Source organism: Typopeltis vanoorti, chromosome 5 (assembly GCF_054136105.1).
Source record: "Typopeltis vanoorti isolate ZY-2024b chromosome 5, IOZ_Tvanoo_1.0, whole genome shotgun sequence".
Classification (NCBI taxonomy): domain Eukaryota; kingdom Metazoa; phylum Arthropoda; class Arachnida; order Uropygi; family Thelyphonidae; genus Typopeltis; species Typopeltis vanoorti.
In genome coordinates, this window is record NC_143553.1 from 39,863,140 (window position 1) to 39,882,200 (window position 19,061).

The window sequence follows — 19,061 nt, forward strand, 5'->3', positions numbered from 1 at the left end:
TATATTTAGTGCATATCCCCATTAAATAAATGCTAATATTAAAATGTTTTTTATTTTATTTTTTCTATTCGCTTCAGCACCCCCTTTGAAGAAGGTGCCTCAATGCGATGCATTGCCTGCTTACCGTGTTAAGCAGCCAATGCATCGCATTGGCTAGGGACTGGCCCTGCCAGTCCCTAGCCAATATGGTGATGCAAATGAAATTACCTTTGCTGTTATGACATCAATGGCTATCTCTATTATGTGCTACAAAAATAAAATTCATATCCAAACTATCCCATGTAGCCAAATGTTTTTTGTCCACAGTGGGAAAAATTGTACCACACCTATGTGGTACAATTTTTTGTACCACATAGGTGTGGTACAATTTTGTACCACACCTATGTGGTACAAAAAGCTCTCTTACAATCTCTAGATATTGGAGTAGACAACATAGCACAGCACTAAATACAGTTTCACCATGGTGTGTTTCCCACCTCTTTTGTTAATAACCAGCAGCTCTTTCAAGCTCACAAAACTGAATACCCTGATTTTGTGCCTGTGTACACTGATAGTTCAAAATCAGAGAAAGAAGACCCAACTGAGATCTGACCAGACAGCATAATATCTGCTCAGATTTCCCCTAGAATGTTACAACTTTGCTGCTGAACTGTGTGCATTAGAGCTTACATTAAAATAGATAAGATTTTATTCCTACCAAAGGTGCATAGTAAATAGAGATTCAGAGTTCCCTACAGTGATAAGATCTGAGAGCTACAGAAACATCCAGTGCTCTCAGATCTCACATTCTTTCTCAGTTGGACTCTAAGCCATTAGGATCAAGGGAAATGCAGGGACTGTAAAGATGAAGTGTTTTTCTTCCCCCCCCCCCACTTGGTTATACTATAAATTAAAGATGCCAAGAAATTATATTCTTGGTTTAATCCTTTATCCAAGTGTAAGCAACAAAGTTAGTGCATGAAGTAACTTCACAACTGGGCTACTTGTATATAGAGGCTAATGACTTTACATCACTTGCCTTAGTATCCTATAATGCAAAGCACATATCCTTACGGACATGTATAATGCTATGCATTGTGGGAAGGGTCACTACCCAGACCAGTTTCAACCATTGCTGAGGTCTCATCAGTGGGAGTCAGGCCCAGTCCAGTTGTTTCTTTGTTGTTCCTCTTCAATCTTTCCATGTTCATTCAGTATTCATTTGGCTTAACTTTGTTTCTTATTATTTTGTTCAGTTCTGGGTATTTTTCCCCACTTTCATTATCATATTGAAAATTAGTATACTAGAAAAGACTTTGAAATTGTTAGCATTTAGGAATGTGTTAGCAGAGTTACTCTCTGTGGTCACTTGTACAGAGTAGGAGAGGAAATGTTAGCAAAATAAGTGTTTGCTAGGATAGCAGGAAAAGACCCAGAGGAATACTAACATCTGATGGACTGATATAATAAGAAGCATACAGAAATATAAGATCTAATAATGTTGGAGTTTTGATAAATATTATTATTTATGGCATCTCCATGGAGTTTGGAGACTCATCGCAGGAGACCCAAATGAACCATCATACACACAAATCCTGTCATACCTCTCCTTGAATCCATTTACCGTCATGGAACTTGCAACCAAATTCTGATAATCCATTCCACTCACTCACTACTCTCCATTCAAAAAAATTTGGTCCACCCCTACTAACCACACTCCTACATAACTTCCACAGATGGTCCCTAGTTCTCTATTTGTCATATTTTGTCATATTTCCTGCCTATCAACTAAACTTTATAACCCACAAATCTTCAACATATCCTTGTATAGTATTCCACAGACCTGTCATCATCTTGACTCGTCTCTGAATCTTTTCAACCACCTCCTGGTCTCCAAGAAACCCAGGTGACCACGTGTGTGCAGTAGGCAAGATATGGCCAAATCATAGCCTTATAAAGAGGGATAATAACTTTCCTGTCTTTATTTGTTAGTGTGTTTTTCAACATCCAAGTGATTCATTGAGCTGTTTTACCAACTTTTGCTATATGAACTTCCTCTGAACTTTAACTCTTTGTCCACCATTATCCCCAAGTCCCTAGCCTCTTCAATTTCCTGCATATTAATACCATCAATATGATACACCATATGCAACCTTTTAAACCCAAAGTGCATAACCATTATATTTTGCTACATTAAATAGATAATCATTATCCTTTACACACAATGCCAGCTTATTTAAATCATCCTGAAGGATATCTACATCACCTTTTATCAACTGTTGCTCTCCCCAGCTTTACATCATCAGCAAATAACTGAATATCCCTGCCCCCTCTTAAATCTTTCCCTATGTCATTGATATTGAAATTAAAGAGTAGTGGCCCTAGTACCGAACCTGTGGTACTCCACTAGTCACAATCATTCTCGTAGACTCCATTCCACCATATACTATTCTCTTGTGTCTGTCATCAGCCATCCCCCTATCCATGCCATGAGTCTCATATCCATTCCCATCCTCTCCAGTTTTTGTAATAGTTTTCCATGTGGTATTCTGTCAAATGCTTTGGCAAAGTCAAGCAGTATCGTGGTGTAGCCATTGCCTTTATCCAATTCTGCTGTCACTTCATTATAAAATGTGAACAAGTTACTAAGACAGGTTGGAAGTTTTTCCCCACTTGGTAGACTATAATAAATTTACTTTAATCCTTTATCCAAGTGTAAGCAAATAAAGTTTACTCCTGAAGTATCTTCAGGACTGAGGCAACTCGTGGTAAAGGTGGACCAAGCTCTCATCACTACTTGTCTTATATCTCCCATAATGCAAAACACATCTCCTTGCAGACATGTATAATGCTGTGCATTAAGGGAAGGGCCACTACCCAGAACGGTTTCGACCTTTATTGAGGTTTCGTCAGTGGGAGACAGACCCAGAGGTGGTGATACTAAGGTGGAAGCAATGGAGAGGTCATATTTACCTTTACTAGTTGCCGTCCACCTTAGTATCACCACCTCTGGGTCTGGCTCCCACTGACAAGACCTCAATAAAGGTCGAACCTGATCTGGGTAGTGGCCCTTCCCTTAATGCATAGCATTATACATGTCCACAAGGAGATGTGCTTTGCATTATTGGAAATACTAAGACAAGTAGTGATGAGAGCTTGGTCCACCTTTAACACAAGTTGCCTCAGTCCTGAAGATACTAAAGGTGCAAACTTTGTTTGCTTACACTTGGATAAAGGATTAAACTAAATTATATTACTAAGAGAGGTCCTACCCTTTACAAAGCTGTGCTGCCCGTTATAGAGTTACGCATCCCTTTCCACCCACAGTTGTGTTTTACCTTTCACCAACTTTTCCAATACTTTAGCAACCACTCCTAATATATTTATTGATCTGTAGTTTGCTACCTCTGTCTTGGAGCCACCTGTATTTAATGGTACTATCTTATCCTGTTTCCACTCCCTTGGAACCCTACAAGAGATGAGACTTCGATTGAGCAACTTCATCAGAGGAAATGCCAGTATTGTTGCACATTCACGTAGTACATGGACTGATTTGTCATCTGGTCCCACTACTGCATGATCATAATAAGTTTAGTTTAATCCTTTATCCAAGTGTGAGCAAACAAAGTTTGCACCTGAAAGTATGTTCAGGACTGGGGTAAGGTGATACATCACTGGGCAACTCGTTGCAAAGGTGGAGCAAGCTAACATCACTCCTATCACATTATGGGAGATACTGAGATAGGAGTGATGTTAGCTTGCTCCACCTTTGCAACGAGTTGCCCGCTGATGTACCACCTTACCCCAGTCCTGAAGATACTTTCAGGCGCAAACTTTGTTTGCTCACACTTGGATAAAGAATTAAACTAAATTTATTATATCTAACCAAGTGAAAAATAAACTTGCTACATAACAAAACTCTTTTGGATTTACTTTGGCCTGTTTAGCTAATTCTCTCTCTCTTTCTCTTGTAGTCTGATTTGCCTTCCTTACCATATTAGTTACCCATCTTGTTTGCACTTTGTACTGCTCATCAGTATGCTGATCACTATTTTCTTTATATTTCCTCCACAATGTTTTCTTTTTTTGCAACTCTTGGTTTATATCCTTACTCATCCACTCAATACCAATTGGTCTATCCTCCTGACCTTTGGTATGCAGTCTGATACCGGTACCCTCAAGCAATCTCTGACCACTTGCCATGCACTACTGACATTCTTTCCTTGTAGCTTCTCAAGCCATGGCACTGTTCCAAGATGATGCCTGAGTAATCACCAGCCTTATAGTTGAACATAAACACCTTGACAGAGAACTCCATGTTTGGCAACTTCCCAGAACAAGCCTGTGTGGTCACTGTCTATCTTGGTTATGGATACATCTCCTGATGCTATCAGATCCGACACCCTCATACCCCCTTGTCCCCTCTGAAACATGTTGTTTCATGTAATTATTCCTGAGCAATTGTATAACTCCCACTTCTCTTGCTATGCTCCCTTTCCTCCATCTGATCAATGTTCCCATAATGATTGTTCAGCCTACACTCATTGTGCTCATCAAATAACAGATTAATTTCAAAGAAAATTGTAGGTACATTACTAACTTCTGATAGAAGTTAGTAATATACCTTTTTCATGTAGTGTTATCATAATATCCTGTACAACCACTGAGGGTACATATCAGGAGTTTGATAATCTTGTTTAAATCAAATTTCAGATGCTCCACAAATTTTTTTTTTTTAAATCTCAAATACTAAATTTTTATTACATTTCATCCAGGTAGAACACAGTTCTGATATGCATATACACAGTTTAAATGAATAAATGGTTACATTTGTGAAACACTTGATAAATAGTATTAAATTATGCAAAAATTATGGTAGGAAATTTAGCATGATGCAGCAGTGCTTTTAGAATGTTACCATAATATAAATCTTGTTTACATGATTTTTTTTCCTTTTTAGAATGTAAAATTAAAACAAAGTAAAACTCGATGATAAAATTTAACTCCCATCTGTGGGTATGCCTGTTTAGAGATTGAAATTACTAGAATTAAGAGAAAAAAAGAGAAAAGGAAATTGTGCTTTTAAATGAAGAATACATAAAATTTGAAATAAATCACAAATATTGGAACAAAGTCTTCAGGTATCTTATATTTACAAAGTTCATTTTTGTATTTGTTCAGAACATTATGCTGCTAGTTCTGTATCTTCTCTTTTCTGCCAATGCTATTGCTAGCTTTTTTTTTTTTATAAACAAGTGGAGTATTGAAATATTTAAAATATTTAATAAAAATATACTGTCAACTCTCACTATAACAAACACCAGTAAAGTTAATTCTGTCTCTCTCTCTTAAATAAAGAAGTCTCAGCCAAAGCTCCAATAATATTAGTGCCTTGCTAAATGAAATTCTCTATTGGTTCACTTTTAGTTCACTACCATAAGAGAGAGAGAGAGAGAGTTAACTATAATCTTCATGTTAAGCCAACATATTGTCCTCACAGCTTTGCCAATATTTTATGTAGTACACATTAAACTGGTGAAATTCCTTCACCATAGAAAATTTTATTAATTATCTGGTGTTTTGTTTGAAATTACTGCTTTCAATTTTGAATGTTTAAATACAATTTGAATTATTTCATGAACAGGTTCATTACATGCAGTCTCCCAAAGTTGTATGACACATATGCAGATACAAACAAAATACCGTAGTGGGTTCTTTTCATGTCTTCAGTGCATTGTAGAAGACTTTCTAATATTTTGTAGTATAAAATTGGTAATATCTGGCTCTACTCCTTTAAGGCTTTCACATGTTCCACTAATAAAGAATGCCATATTGCCAATGCTTTCAAATTCTTTGTTGTAGTTTTTCCCACAAGTATTCTGTCTGGTTAACTCTCACGACAGTTTAACTCTCATTTTCAGGGTCAATGGTAAAATGAGTTTTTCAAGGAATTTCATCTTCTCTTAGTCACTATATTTGGTCTCTCTGGTCATATCTTGAGTATGTTGTCCGATGGATTTCTTCAGCAATGGCTATATATGGACTTGGAATGTTTAATTGTTCACTAACATGTATAGACATTTTCTCCAAATGACATCTGACACACAAGATTGAAATGAGTTCTGAGTAATGCTAAACTCCTTTCTTGACCACAGAATTTGAATATTGCATAGTTACATCCATTTTTCTGTATTCTGTGGTGTGTCCTATTATTTTTTAGTAGGTAGGTTATAGTTCATTAGTAGCCATTTTTGTCTGGGAAAATAGGAATCTTTGTTATAAAGTGCTGTTTGGACTTATAAAATCGTTTTTGATAAGAAATGGAATATAAATTCCTCTGAATAATTATGGGTCCCAGGATGGCCAAGTTATATTTGTAATCTTTTTTGGAATTGATTTTAAATTCAGATTTGACAGATACTGCGTGCTAAGAATTGAATTTGAGGTATCCAAGATATAAGGTTGAGGGGAATTTTAAATGCTGGATTATATTACAGTAGTATCTCGCTAATCCGAACCTCTTTAGTCCAAACCCTCCAGTAATCCGAACTGCGGTTTGAAAGAAAAAAAAAAAGTTTTATTTATTATGTATTATTATTTTGTGTGCTATTATTTTTATTTGATAATTATTATTTTAACTATTATTATTTATTTTATTATTATTACAGTACAGTATATATATTTTTTCATACTGTCGATTGTATGGTTACACTATAGGCCTATTTTGATTTATTGTGTGTTCATGTTTGCTTTTTTATACTGTACAGTACGTACTGTATTGTCGGCATGAATCACCGCTGTCAAGCGTCATGGAAAAAACTGTGGCCTTCTAGAATTTACGAAGATAACTAGAGTGATACACCAAAAGTGGATATTCAAAACGGGCATAATTTGGTTAAAAATATAAATCCAGATGTTGAAATTTCACAAACAGATTGTACGGAATGGATTACAGGCAGAACCGAAAGTGAATTAGAAATCAAATCAGATGCTTAAATTATAAATATGACGCTACAGAATGAATTAGCAGACGATGATGATGATAAAGAACTCTAAGAAAAAAAAGTAAAACACGAAGAAGCATTTGAGTTTTAACATGTGTATAGAATGGGCTAAGCAGAATGATACACCATTCCACAAAATTTTATTGCTAATGCAGCTCTGAGAAGAAGCATTCAAAAAAAGTTTAGCTTCCAAGAAGCAAAAGAAATTTTTAAAAAAAAATTTTTTTTGTGTTATTTTGTGAAACTTTTTTTTGTGTGTTGTGTACAAGAAAGTGATATTTTTTACGCAGATTAAGTTATGTACTGAACTATGCAATTTTACTAAATCGGAATCCTCAACAATACAGGTAAATACAAACTAAATATTTTACTAAAATAAACTTGCGTACTGTATTATTTTTTGAAGTTTTATATTACAGTACAGTAGCATTTTTTCTATCTGTTAATTCATTTATTTACAGAATTAAATTGATGTACCATTAGAATCTGATTATTTTTGTCTTAAACGCTAGTTATTGTTGCCTCTTAGGGGGAAAATTCGCTAATCTGAACGAGCGCGGTTTTTATTAGTTCAGATTAGCGAGAAACCACTGTATATGATATTTAGATTTAGAAAATATATTGATATGCATGCTCATATTTTAGCATGTTGAACCTGTAATATAAAAATATTTTAATGTAATATTCATCTTGGTGCTCACCGTTTTTCAGACTAGTTTAGAGCAGCGTCAGGAAGGGGTCTTCAACAGTACATCCATAAAAGTTCCTGTAGTAACTGTAAATCCTCCAAGTGATACCACCATAGCAGGTGACCGCAGATTATTTTGTTTTCAATATTATGTAAACTTTGTTTCATTACATTAATAGGTTTAACATAATTTAAATTCATTTTATTAAATGGATGAGAATCCTATATTGTTATATAGCCAGTAAGTTCTTATCCATTTAATATCTATTCAATTGCCAGAAAACTAGCCTTTTGGCTTTTTATTTTAATTAAATTCATTTTATTACTGGCTATTGTTATAACATTTACAAAGCATTAAAATGCATTTTGCAAAAAAAAAAAAAACAATGCTGATGTAGATAACAAACAGCAATATGCTAAATTAAATCCTGCTTTATTGGGATATGAAGTTAGTGTATGCATTATAAAGATAAATTTATACTAACTTTACCCCCTCTCAATTTACTGGATTTCCGTAGCACAAAATCTTGTGGTTTGGTAAAGCCAAAAAATCTCGTTTCCAAAATTATCATAGAGGTAATTATTTTTATTTTATAAAATAAAAATACTAAATTTATTATCAGTAATATAATTATTATTTATGGAAGTAGGTCTTAGGAGGACCTATACTCTGCATTATACTAGTAACAAGGCTGTTTTTCATGGTGCCAGAACGTAAGATTTTGTTGTAATAGATTTAACGGTATTGATATGAATCCAGATGGATAAGAAAATAACTATTTATTAACTTAAAAGCTAATATTTCGCTGGTATTATATCCAGCATCTTCAGAGCACACAACACAAAGTTTGTTACAAATGCAAGATAACCACAATCTGGTGTAACAGCGGGGCTAGTATAAGTAATTGCAGCATGCAACACAAGACTAAAGTCCTAATAGGGTGCCATCTAGGTTAAAAAAAAATAAATAAAACAAATTTAGAAAAAGTACAAAGTTTTGAAATAGTGGTCCAAATAATAGTCTTGGAAAGTTTGAAAAAAAAATAAAATAAAAAAAGTAATAAATATTAATTTGGTCTTAGGATGACTGTCTCCCAAATCTTTGGTAGATTTATAATGCCATACTTGTTAAGGTTGGAGTATGTTTTAAGGCTTCTGTTGATTCCAGGAACAACCTTTCTGACTTGTAGAAGCTTCTGTGCATTACTTTTGTTTTTTTCCAATTGATCCTGTGTGCTGGGGTATCCAAAGCATGGTCTACCAGACCCGACTTGCCATAGTGAAAGTGTCGGATGTATTTTTTGTGTTCACTGAGGCGGATGTCCACAGTTCTTCCTGTCTGTCCGTAATAGGCTTGATGGCAAGAACAGGGCACTTCATAGACTCCTGGATGTGATAAAGGAGTGCATTTGTCCTTGGGTGAATGGATGAGAGTTGCTAATTTCACATAAGGTTTAAATACGGTGCACAGTATGTTTGTTAAGCGCCCTAGATATCTCTTCAGATGCGCCTTTAATGTATGGGATGGTGATAGTTTTGTTACAGTCTTCTGTGGTAGATAGAGGGGATTTCTGGGTAGCATTTAGTATGTTATCTATCTTATAAGGTGTGACGTAGGTGAGAAAGTTCAGCAGAGAGAGCAATGTCATTGGAACAGATTGCTCTAGCTCTATGGGTTAGTGTTTTTAAGATACCATATTGTTGAGAAGGGTGATGGTGTGATTGTTTAAGTATCTCCCTGTAATGCTCTGAAGATGCTGGATATAATATCAGCGAAATATTAGCTTTAATAGTTAATAAATAGTTATAGGCACAGAGTTCCGTTCATCAAGGGAATTTCCAGTCCGAAGCCAAGGATAAAATCAGAGGCGACAGTCTAAGAAGAATTCCTGCTACTGGTCCTGAAGCCTTTGCCGCTTGTTCGAGTACATGCATGCCCATCAGCCTACACAGTTCTTCACTGGTCAGTTCAAGACACCAGTCTTGTGTCCCATTTGGCCTACGCGATTCCTCAATGTTGCCCCGTGACTCCCATCAAGGAAGAGAAGAAACCCCTGAAGCCCTGGAAAAGAAAAGGAAAAGAAACAAGGAGGGAAGGCGTATGCAAAACAGTCAGAGACCCATGTGAGTCTGAATGGTAATTATTTTATGTTTGTGATTTAAGAGAATTCCCCTCAAGGAACTACTGAACTATTTAATATAGAAAAATAGTGGTTTAAGGTACATGAAATGCTCGTAGATTTGTGAAAAAATTATTATTGAGTTTAACGTGAGCGTAGTTAATTTCCCTAAGAAAGATTGGGCTAATTAAGATTTCCTTTGATTAATGTGTGTTAATTAATTGCTTCTTATCACATCATAGAGCTGTTTTAATCAAACGGAATGAAATATGCCAATGTGATTATCAGTCAATTAACTAAGTCTTTGAGATGAGAATCTGAGAGTCATAAAATGTGTGTGATGCATGGTTGATAACTAATCACGATTGTTAATGCGCACCTAGAAATTTCTTGTTCCGTGTGAATGATATTTAGTATTTGTGATATAGAATGCATTATCCGAGATTTAATTAGGAAAAAAAAAAATAAGAGAGTTCACTAAGTATTACATTTGAGTAATTATTCAAGATTAATGAATTTCTTGTATGAATGAAGTTTTGAATTCATGTATTGTATGGTAACTATTAGATATCAGTAATTAAATTTTGTTTATATATTAGTACATAATGGTTTGGTCTCTTTTCTTGTCTTTTGCAATGCACTGATTCAAAAAATAAAAATTGAACCTAAGCGGGAAACATTGATATAAATAGTAAGTGAGAAAAGGACCAGGACTGCAAAGCAAATTGATAACTTGGGGATGATAAAGAGATTTTGTTGTAAAAGATTTAATAACCTACTGGAAGTACTATATTTCTTGCACCATATCGAGGCATGGTTGGCGCAGTCATAAATCTAAGTAAATATTTCCATTGCTCTCGGGTAGAAGGAGTATAGGATACAGTAGGTAGGAATCTAGAGTTTAAAAGGGGGACGTATAAAATTAAGTGACGATATATTACACTGTCGCAGCATCACCTGGATATATATAAGTCAAAGCCATCCCAGGATATATAGTTAAAGGAAACAGAAATACTTTTACAGTATACCCAAGGTAAAAAAACTTTCTGCATGTTCCAATTCTGTCAGAAGCCTTAGCAAAATCCCAAAGTATCAATGTTCAATGTTCTAGTTCAATGCCAACATTATTATAAAATGTGAGCAAGTTGCTAAAACATGACCCTCCTTTAGTAAACCCATTTCTGATTGTGAGCTCTAACCAATTTTTCCACTTCACCACCACTCCTGGAATACTGATGGTTCAATAGTTGGATATGCCAGTCTCAGATAATTTCATTGTATATTTTATGACAGTTAAGAAATAGAATTATTATTATTGAAATATGCAAGTGAAATGCTGGCCTGGTTGGCCGAGTGGTTAGCGTATCCGCTCTTCAGCAAAATGCTGCAGGTTCGAATCCCGCCGTGGGCATGGATGTTCGTGATTGTCTGTGAAAATGCTAGTGGTGGTGGTCAAGTAAATGGCATTGGTGTAGGTAATGAAGGTAGTTGCAGTTCATTGTGGAGTAGGTACCCTCCCTCGATGAGTCTTAGGGATGAGACTCCCTGGAGGTGTCACATAATAATAATAATCTTTTTCATTTTCAGCATTTTTCACGTCAAGAGGTCATAAATGTTGCAACACTGCTACAAATAAGTTTGACAGATTCAACAATATTATTGCCTTATTTCTTTTTCTCATGTGGGAGAAAAATGGTAAAATGTCACTCTTATAATAATATCAGATGTTCTGTTTCCAAAAAATAGCAAGAAAATAATATGTACTAAATCATGTGCTCTTTCTTTTCAAAACACAAAGAAAGAATATTGTAAATTCAGCCAATGAAAAATAAATTACTACATATTTTTATTCTTACTATTATATGTTTTTTCTTGTAGTACAAAGAAGAAATCACTGCACATTTTAAAAAGACATTTTCTTGTAGTCTAAATACGTATCATTGTTAGAGTAGCTATACTTTTACCATTTTAAACAAAAATGTATGAGCATGTTTCTCCTAGTAATTTATGTTTGTAGCAATTGTTTTGCGAACAATTTTGTAAATAAATTATCTGAGATATTTGCAGGTTGAATAGATTGATACCCCCCCCCCAAAAAAAAGAAGTTATGTAACACATATGTACCTTTATTTTTAAAGAATAAAATTTTTTTTTTTTTTCAATGCAATTTTATCAAATAATTTATAATTTTTAGATAAAAGTGAAACTTTTGGCATAAATACTGTATCAGCATGTGAAAGAAATAACTATCTCTGTTGAGGATGTCTGCTAATCAACAATTTCTGGGGACGTGTTTTCTCTTTTCTTTCTCAACAGCAATGAGAATAATCTAAGCCTTTAACTTTTTCCTCCAGCTGAGAGGAGTATTATCGAGTATTTCTAAAACATAGATTATTTTAAAAATAGCAACCAGAAGTAGTAATAATTAGAATTTTTTAAGAAAATTTTAATAAAAAAATAACATTATTGAACTTTCTTTTTTGTGGCATGCATATAAACAGTTTTACATATTGAAAGCATAGTATTTCCAAAACTTCTAAAATTTTTAGGATTTTAGTTTGCAAAGAAATAGTCCAGAATTAGAAGTACCTACTTCAACGGATACAAAAATATTATTGCCTGATTTCTTGGTCAAAACGGTAAGATGAAGTAATAGATTTTTAATACTGTTTGTGAAAACTTACAAACCAGTAGAAATTTAGACAGGGTGGTTCTGTAATTCACTTCTAGGATGGGGTGGGGGGGGGGGGGTTGTAGTTTGAAAAATCTTCAAAATAAGCATAAATTTTGAATCAGTCAGTATAGGATATCTTTCATATATTTTCAACATATCTACAGTGGTTAAGCACTGGATATTATAGTAATGTGCATCCCTCAAAAAAAAAATCATCAGTTGCAATTTTAAGCAAAAGATGAAGGTGAAGCATCCCTGCTGAAATATCATTGGATATAAATTTTTGATATTAAACAAACTCACAGTTGGAAACTGAATAATGCAGTTTAACATCATTTGTTGCTCATAAAAACCAAAAAATAAATAAATTCTATTAATTTTAAATTTATATTAAAATTTTCGATGTTACTCCTCTAAATTAATATTAATTTTTATGGTAAAAATAGATGTGGATATGATTGTGTTGTGTGGTATTATGTTTGGTCTGCAGAGCAAACCAAACAAAGCATCGGCCATTTTACTACACAATTTGACAACTGTTTGGCATGCCCTTCAATAGTAAAGTAGTTCCAGAGATAAGTCACCAGATAGCATGTGAAATTGAACCTGATGTAATACATTAGAAGGCTTATTGACTGGTCATCCTGCTGCCAAATGCTCTGCCACATTCTGCCTGGAGGAAAGTCACAGTAATAGCATATGTGTGAAGTGAGGAGTGGATACTGTGGAAACCACAATATAGCAAGGAGATTGTATGCACTCTCTCTCTCTCTGTATGGACAGCATGTCTATTTCTTCTATCACATATCCTACTTTTCAGAAAATGCCAAATCTAGGATCCTCTGTTTTTGACCTTCTCTGACTTAAGATTTCTTTGCCCCATTCAGTAACATTTAACTGTTGTCTTTACTGCTCTCCAAATGGTGAAAATCACTTTGATCTCTGATTTTCTATCCTTGAGTCTCTGCAGTCTAATTTATCAAACAGTGACATCATCTTGCTAGTTGACTTCAATGTTAATAATTAACTGGCTTCCCTTTTCTATTTCCACTGATCAATCTCCTTGATGTTTTCTTAACCAGTTCTTCCTCCAGTATGTATCATATAGGTTACCCAGAGTATGGTCTTGGAAACACAGACTATAATCCAAGTATTCCTCTTCCACAGAATACCATTCTAAACTTCATGTCCTTTCTTTCATGCTTACAGTGATCAGAATACATCATGAAAATTATGGAAACAACTACCGTGTCAGAGTAAAACTTTAGTTTAATATAAATCAAAATAAACACTCGTCATTTATATCTTCACATTAAGGTCATCATCTGGAGTATACACATATATACAAAGAGACAAGCTGCACTACAATCTACATGGTATGCTAAAGTTACTGATCAACTGCTATAACTTGACCTCTGCAAAAAAGAAAAAAAAACCTTACTACATCAAAGCTAGAGTTCTATTATTATTGTTATCTATTAGGTTACAAAATTAAATTAAACTGGAGACAACATGTTCACACAAAGTTGCTTACAGTCCTAAAGTCCGAGTTTGCTTGAAAATTAAGTGGGCTGAATGTGCCATCCAAATTCTTGGGATTTTTATGCCACCATTATTATTAAGATTAGGATGGTTAATCAAAATGAAGAAGCCTCTGAAATTTTGATTAACTACTTACCAGTAAGTGGTGTAAGAGTGTGCACTTACCAATAAAATAATTAGTTGGAAACATATGGAGAAAAAATAATTCTTCAAAACTGCTGCTTGCTTTAGTAATTGCACAGTTCATTAAAGGATGCTGGAGAGACTGTCATCAATAACAAATTCTTGAAATTTGGGAATTGCAACAAACATTCTGAGGATGGTTCATCTGATGCATAACTTATGGAAGGGCGAAGCACGTCCTTACTGGTTGCAGTGACAGCAGGAGTGGATTTCCTTATAAATGTATACATTATGGTTAACTTAGTATGCACAGTTCGCCTTTTCATTTTTGCATAAATTTCTCTGTAGCTTGCAACTGACTTCACCATTCTGTCTTCTTTGCAAATCTCTCCATGTTATGAACCATTTCTTCAAACAGCCAAATTGCCTTATTAACAGAGGCTGTTGCCTCTGCCTATCTAAAAGGATGTAGAGTAGTTTGCTTCCACCTACTTTATACAATTCATTACTCAATGCAATATATGATATTCCTTCCAAACGTTTCTGAGCGTTTTCTTGCCCTTAGTAGCACCTGATCAAAAGTATTTCTTAAATAATATTGCTTGAAGGTAGCAATAACACCCTGGTACATGAGTTGCAGGAGTGAGGTGGTATTCAATATACCTGTTAATGGAATAGCCATAAAATTAAGGACCGACTCTCTCTGTGTGTGTATGTCTGGATAAATCAATTTTATTGCCAGGTGCAAGACGGCTTCTGTTCTTATTGGCCTAAATTGCTTGTAAACCGTCATTTTGGTCTCCATAGTAGGATTTCCAAATATGGTTGGTTTACAATGTTTTGCAAATGAGATTAATGTTACAGTAATTCATTTAATGAGTGATGAGAGTGAACTGCTTTTTTCTCCCCTCTATTTTCCTTCTATTTAAAGTAGACAAAAATAAATAACATGATTAATGGAACTGCATTTCAATTTCATATATATATTAAAAAATTAGCCATTTTAAAATAAAATGAAAGCATATAGCACAAATAGATTGAAGAGAAGAGAATTGAGATCGATTTTAGAGTGTGAATTAATGTCAGATTTCCAGTGTAATGACTGAATTTATTTTTAGCTTGTTCAGTCGGAAATAAAGTTCATGAATGTTTTCAAAATACCCAAATTCCTACATATATGACATAAACAGAATAGATAGAAGTTAGCTGCCAGTAAAAGATCTTCGATTACCATTATGACCAGGTGACTCTGTTTTTCAATCCCTGGTACCTACTCAAAAACATAAGTTAGACTAGTTAAGCCATAGACTCATAATTCAATTCAATATTTATAATATTTCATTTAAAAAAAAAAAAGACATTAATTTTAGAAGTGAAATTAATGTCTTAATAGTGCAGTAGGTAACAACCTACTGCACTATTAAGACATAATACATACTGCATATACATACTGTACAAATTAAGACATTGCCCATTAATTAGATCAATTAGTTAGACCTGGATTCAGTTCCTATTTTACTATGAGAGGAACATTTATAGTGGCTATTCAACTAAAGATGAGTTAGCCAGTCTCATATTTGAGTGGCAGGAATCTTACGTTTACTATTCTGCATAACATGGAATATGTAAGCCTACCAGAGAACACATAATTTACAGACACAATATAATTATATTATATAGTCTTGGTTGTTTTAGGCATATCTTAAAGAAGCTAATTTTTAATGAGCTAAAATAATTAGGCATTCATTTTTTTTAATACTCAGTGTCTCTGGCATATGCATAGTTTTCAGAATTCACTGCCACATAACAGTGGATTTCTGTTTCTTGTGAAAGAAAGGAAGGGTAGATATTAGAACTTCTCAGAGTAATTTTCCCCTTCTCTGCTATTCTGAAATATATTGTAGCAAATTTATGACCTGCTTTGTTTTGTTGGTGTTTGGGGTGGGGTGGAGGGGGGGGTCATCCAGTCCACATACATACAAAATTGCCTTTCATAGAGGAAAAGCTGAAACTGTTATTTGAACAGCAAAATTCTTTCCATTGTTAACACAATACAACTTTGGTATCACCAGAATTTATAAAATAAAATAAGCATAATACGTAAATGGCATTTTGGCAAATTTGAAGTTTTTATAACAGGCTGCATTTGTAAAATTGCATTTCACTATACATACAATGTATAGTGAAATAAGTACCAAAATTATTAATGGGATTTTTTTTTTACCTTTTTCTTTCACAAATGTCTTTTATTATGTCTTTAAAGATGGTAACATTATTTGTAGTTTTGATTTTCTACAAAACATCTTAAATTATTATCCCAAAAGTACAGTCATTTTAGTCAAAGTGTTCTGATGCTCTTTGCTATATATAGCCCTAGCTTAAACATGGTAGTTATTGTGATTACTGCAGTTTACTGTCTCTGGCATTACTTTCTTTTTAATATCCATTCCTTCAGTTGTTAAAATTATCTTGAGTTTTATATAGTTTATCATAGCAACTACAAAGTAGTAGTGCATCCTTCTCTAAATGTTAAAATTTGTTAACTTAGTAGAAATATTATCTGCTTTAAGTACATATATCTAATTTATCATACTTTTAGTACTATTTCCAATATTATTAATCGTGATATTTTCTGTTTTATATATCATTTCTTACATTGTTATTTATTTTCATAGAATGATTGCAACAGTTTAGTGAGAACGCATTGCCAAGATTCAGTTGATTTTGATGCCTGCTTCACAAACAAAATTTGTTGATTCTCTTTTTTTCTGGAGGATGTTGCTTTTCCTTTATGAACAAGTGTTCCCATCTGACAGAAGCAAATCAGGTCTGCCTTCTTTCTTGATATCACCATAGTTTTTTGAGGAATATCAGTTGCACCTGTCATGTGTATATGTGTAATCCTGTTATATAAAAACAACAAAGAACATTAACTGTAAATGACTGGAATTATTATATTTATTATATAATTTTAAAAGTTTCCCTTTTAACTTTTTTTATATAGAGCTGTGATGGTGTTTTTTAATCACCAGCAAGTATTTAATTAAAATAATTACCATCATACTTTAATTAGTGAAAGAGCATAAATTGTAATGATTGTTTTCTAAATTAAATAATTTATTTTCATAACATCGTTTTTCAGCTTGATCTAAATGAAAATGTAAATATGATGCAGTAACAATCTTTAAGAATAACTTTTAACCTTTAATGTTTCTTGTTATTTCTTTCACTGGTTTTTAATCTATTATTAAATGGATTGTATTTGTATAAAAGGCTTTTTTTTTTTTTGTAATGTATATTAGTATATAATAAACTTTTTAACATTTTTGTTTATTTATTATATGAAGCAGATCTTTTACAGGTGCCTGAATAGTAACTATGGCATATTGCAACTTAAACAAATGAACAGTATGGGATACTTGCTATCAGTTAATTGTTACATATAACTAATTAATATTAGTTATGTTTCTTATTTCTTCTTATCCCAGCTTATTTTGTATTGCCTTGTTAAGCCAGGATTCATCCAGTTTTTAAATTTGTTACTCGAATGCAGATTTTAGGACTTTATTATTAACAATTTATTTATTCTTTATGGCATTCTTATGCTAGTTTGCTGAGTGATTAGTGCATCCACTCTCCAATGAACAGGCTGTGAATTCAAATCCACCTTGAGTATGGATGTTTGTGATTGTCTCTAGGTGAGAGATGAATTTCACTGCCCAGTGTAAAACTACCACCCTGCTTATTGGAGGCTGATATGGCTCAAAAAAGTTTCATGTTTGGTGTCCCAGGCACGGTTTTTTGATTATTTAACCTTTAGCTCACCCATGATACAATTATACTATAGGTTTACAACCTTTCTTGGGTGGGATTCACATAAAAGGTGGTCATTCAACTTTAGTGCTTTATGTAGTGCACTAGTATCATTGATGGGCAGAAAGTTCAGTAGAAAAAAGAAACTTGGATAAAGGGAACAAATAGTTCTGATGAAAATTATTCATTGAAATATCTATAGAAAATGCAATAGAGACTAAACATCTGTGTAAAAGAGAGAGTGAAGTAGTGAGAGACATTGATCAATGTAATTGCTCTCTGCTGTACTGAGACAAAGATGTTTAGGGAATCCTTAAAGGATATGCCTTCCCAAATATGAGAACATTATTTAGTGTTTGAATAGATTTGTGATTTTGATAGAGCTAATTTATAATTTAAAGCAGCATGTGAAGAAAAATAAAAATTTAATTTCTTAATTGTTTGAGTAGGTGATACTTGTGATCTGCTTATCACCACAAAGATTGTTGATTAAAATTATTTCAACAAAAAAAAATATCACTTTATCCAAATATTTGGATCTTTTCTTGTATTTATACTTTTTGTAAGGGCTTTTCAAATGAGAAAAAGAAATAAAATATGTTGTGTTGGATTTGCAGTCATATAGAGAGGGATTATAAGATATCTACAAGGTGAAGAAAATAGTGGATGCAAGGAAAGAACACCATGAAACCCCACCATGAGTGAGAAAAGTTTGAGGTTTTTATTCAGTAAGCTTCAATCTTATGGTCTGACTTTTGTAACAAGTTTTGATATCAAACTTGATCATATACCTTATATCAAGAACAACCACTACATTCCAAACTTTTCTGTGACATAATAAGATCCACTGTTGATCTGACAGCAGTGAAATCCATGCTGAAAATTGTTATTAGTTAATGGGTATTCAGATAGCACAGAAATTGAGATCAGAATAATCTTATCCCTTTCTGCAAAAATATTTAATGATGTATTTGAATGGTTGAGAGTTTGGAATTGTAAGAGAACATTTATGGAAATCATTACTGTAAGAATTGAAGCTAAAAGCCAGAAGATTGCTCTTTCCATGAGTAATGATGCAGTAGAATCAGGAGTTTTCACCTAAGGATGAGCTGTTAGGT

General features: G+C 33.6%; 1 protein-coding gene across 2 annotated transcripts in view; it reads left to right on the top strand.

The window, feature by feature from the left end:
- LOC150106330 (protein regulator of cytokinesis 1-like) overlaps window positions 1-17,397 on the top strand; it is a 253,410-nt gene extending 236,013 nt beyond the window's left edge. For both annotated transcript variants that reach the window (XM_090392371.1, XM_090392370.1), the window contains exons 12-13: window positions 7,695-7,791; window positions 16,806-17,397. In XM_090392371.1, the coding sequence (XP_090248497.1) occupies window positions 7,695-7,791; window positions 16,806-16,810 (102 nt within the window). In that variant the 3' untranslated portion in view covers window positions 16,811-17,397. The remainder of the gene's footprint in view (window positions 1-7,694; window positions 7,792-16,805) is intronic.
- The last annotated feature ends 1,664 nt before the right edge of the window (window positions 17,398-19,061 follow it).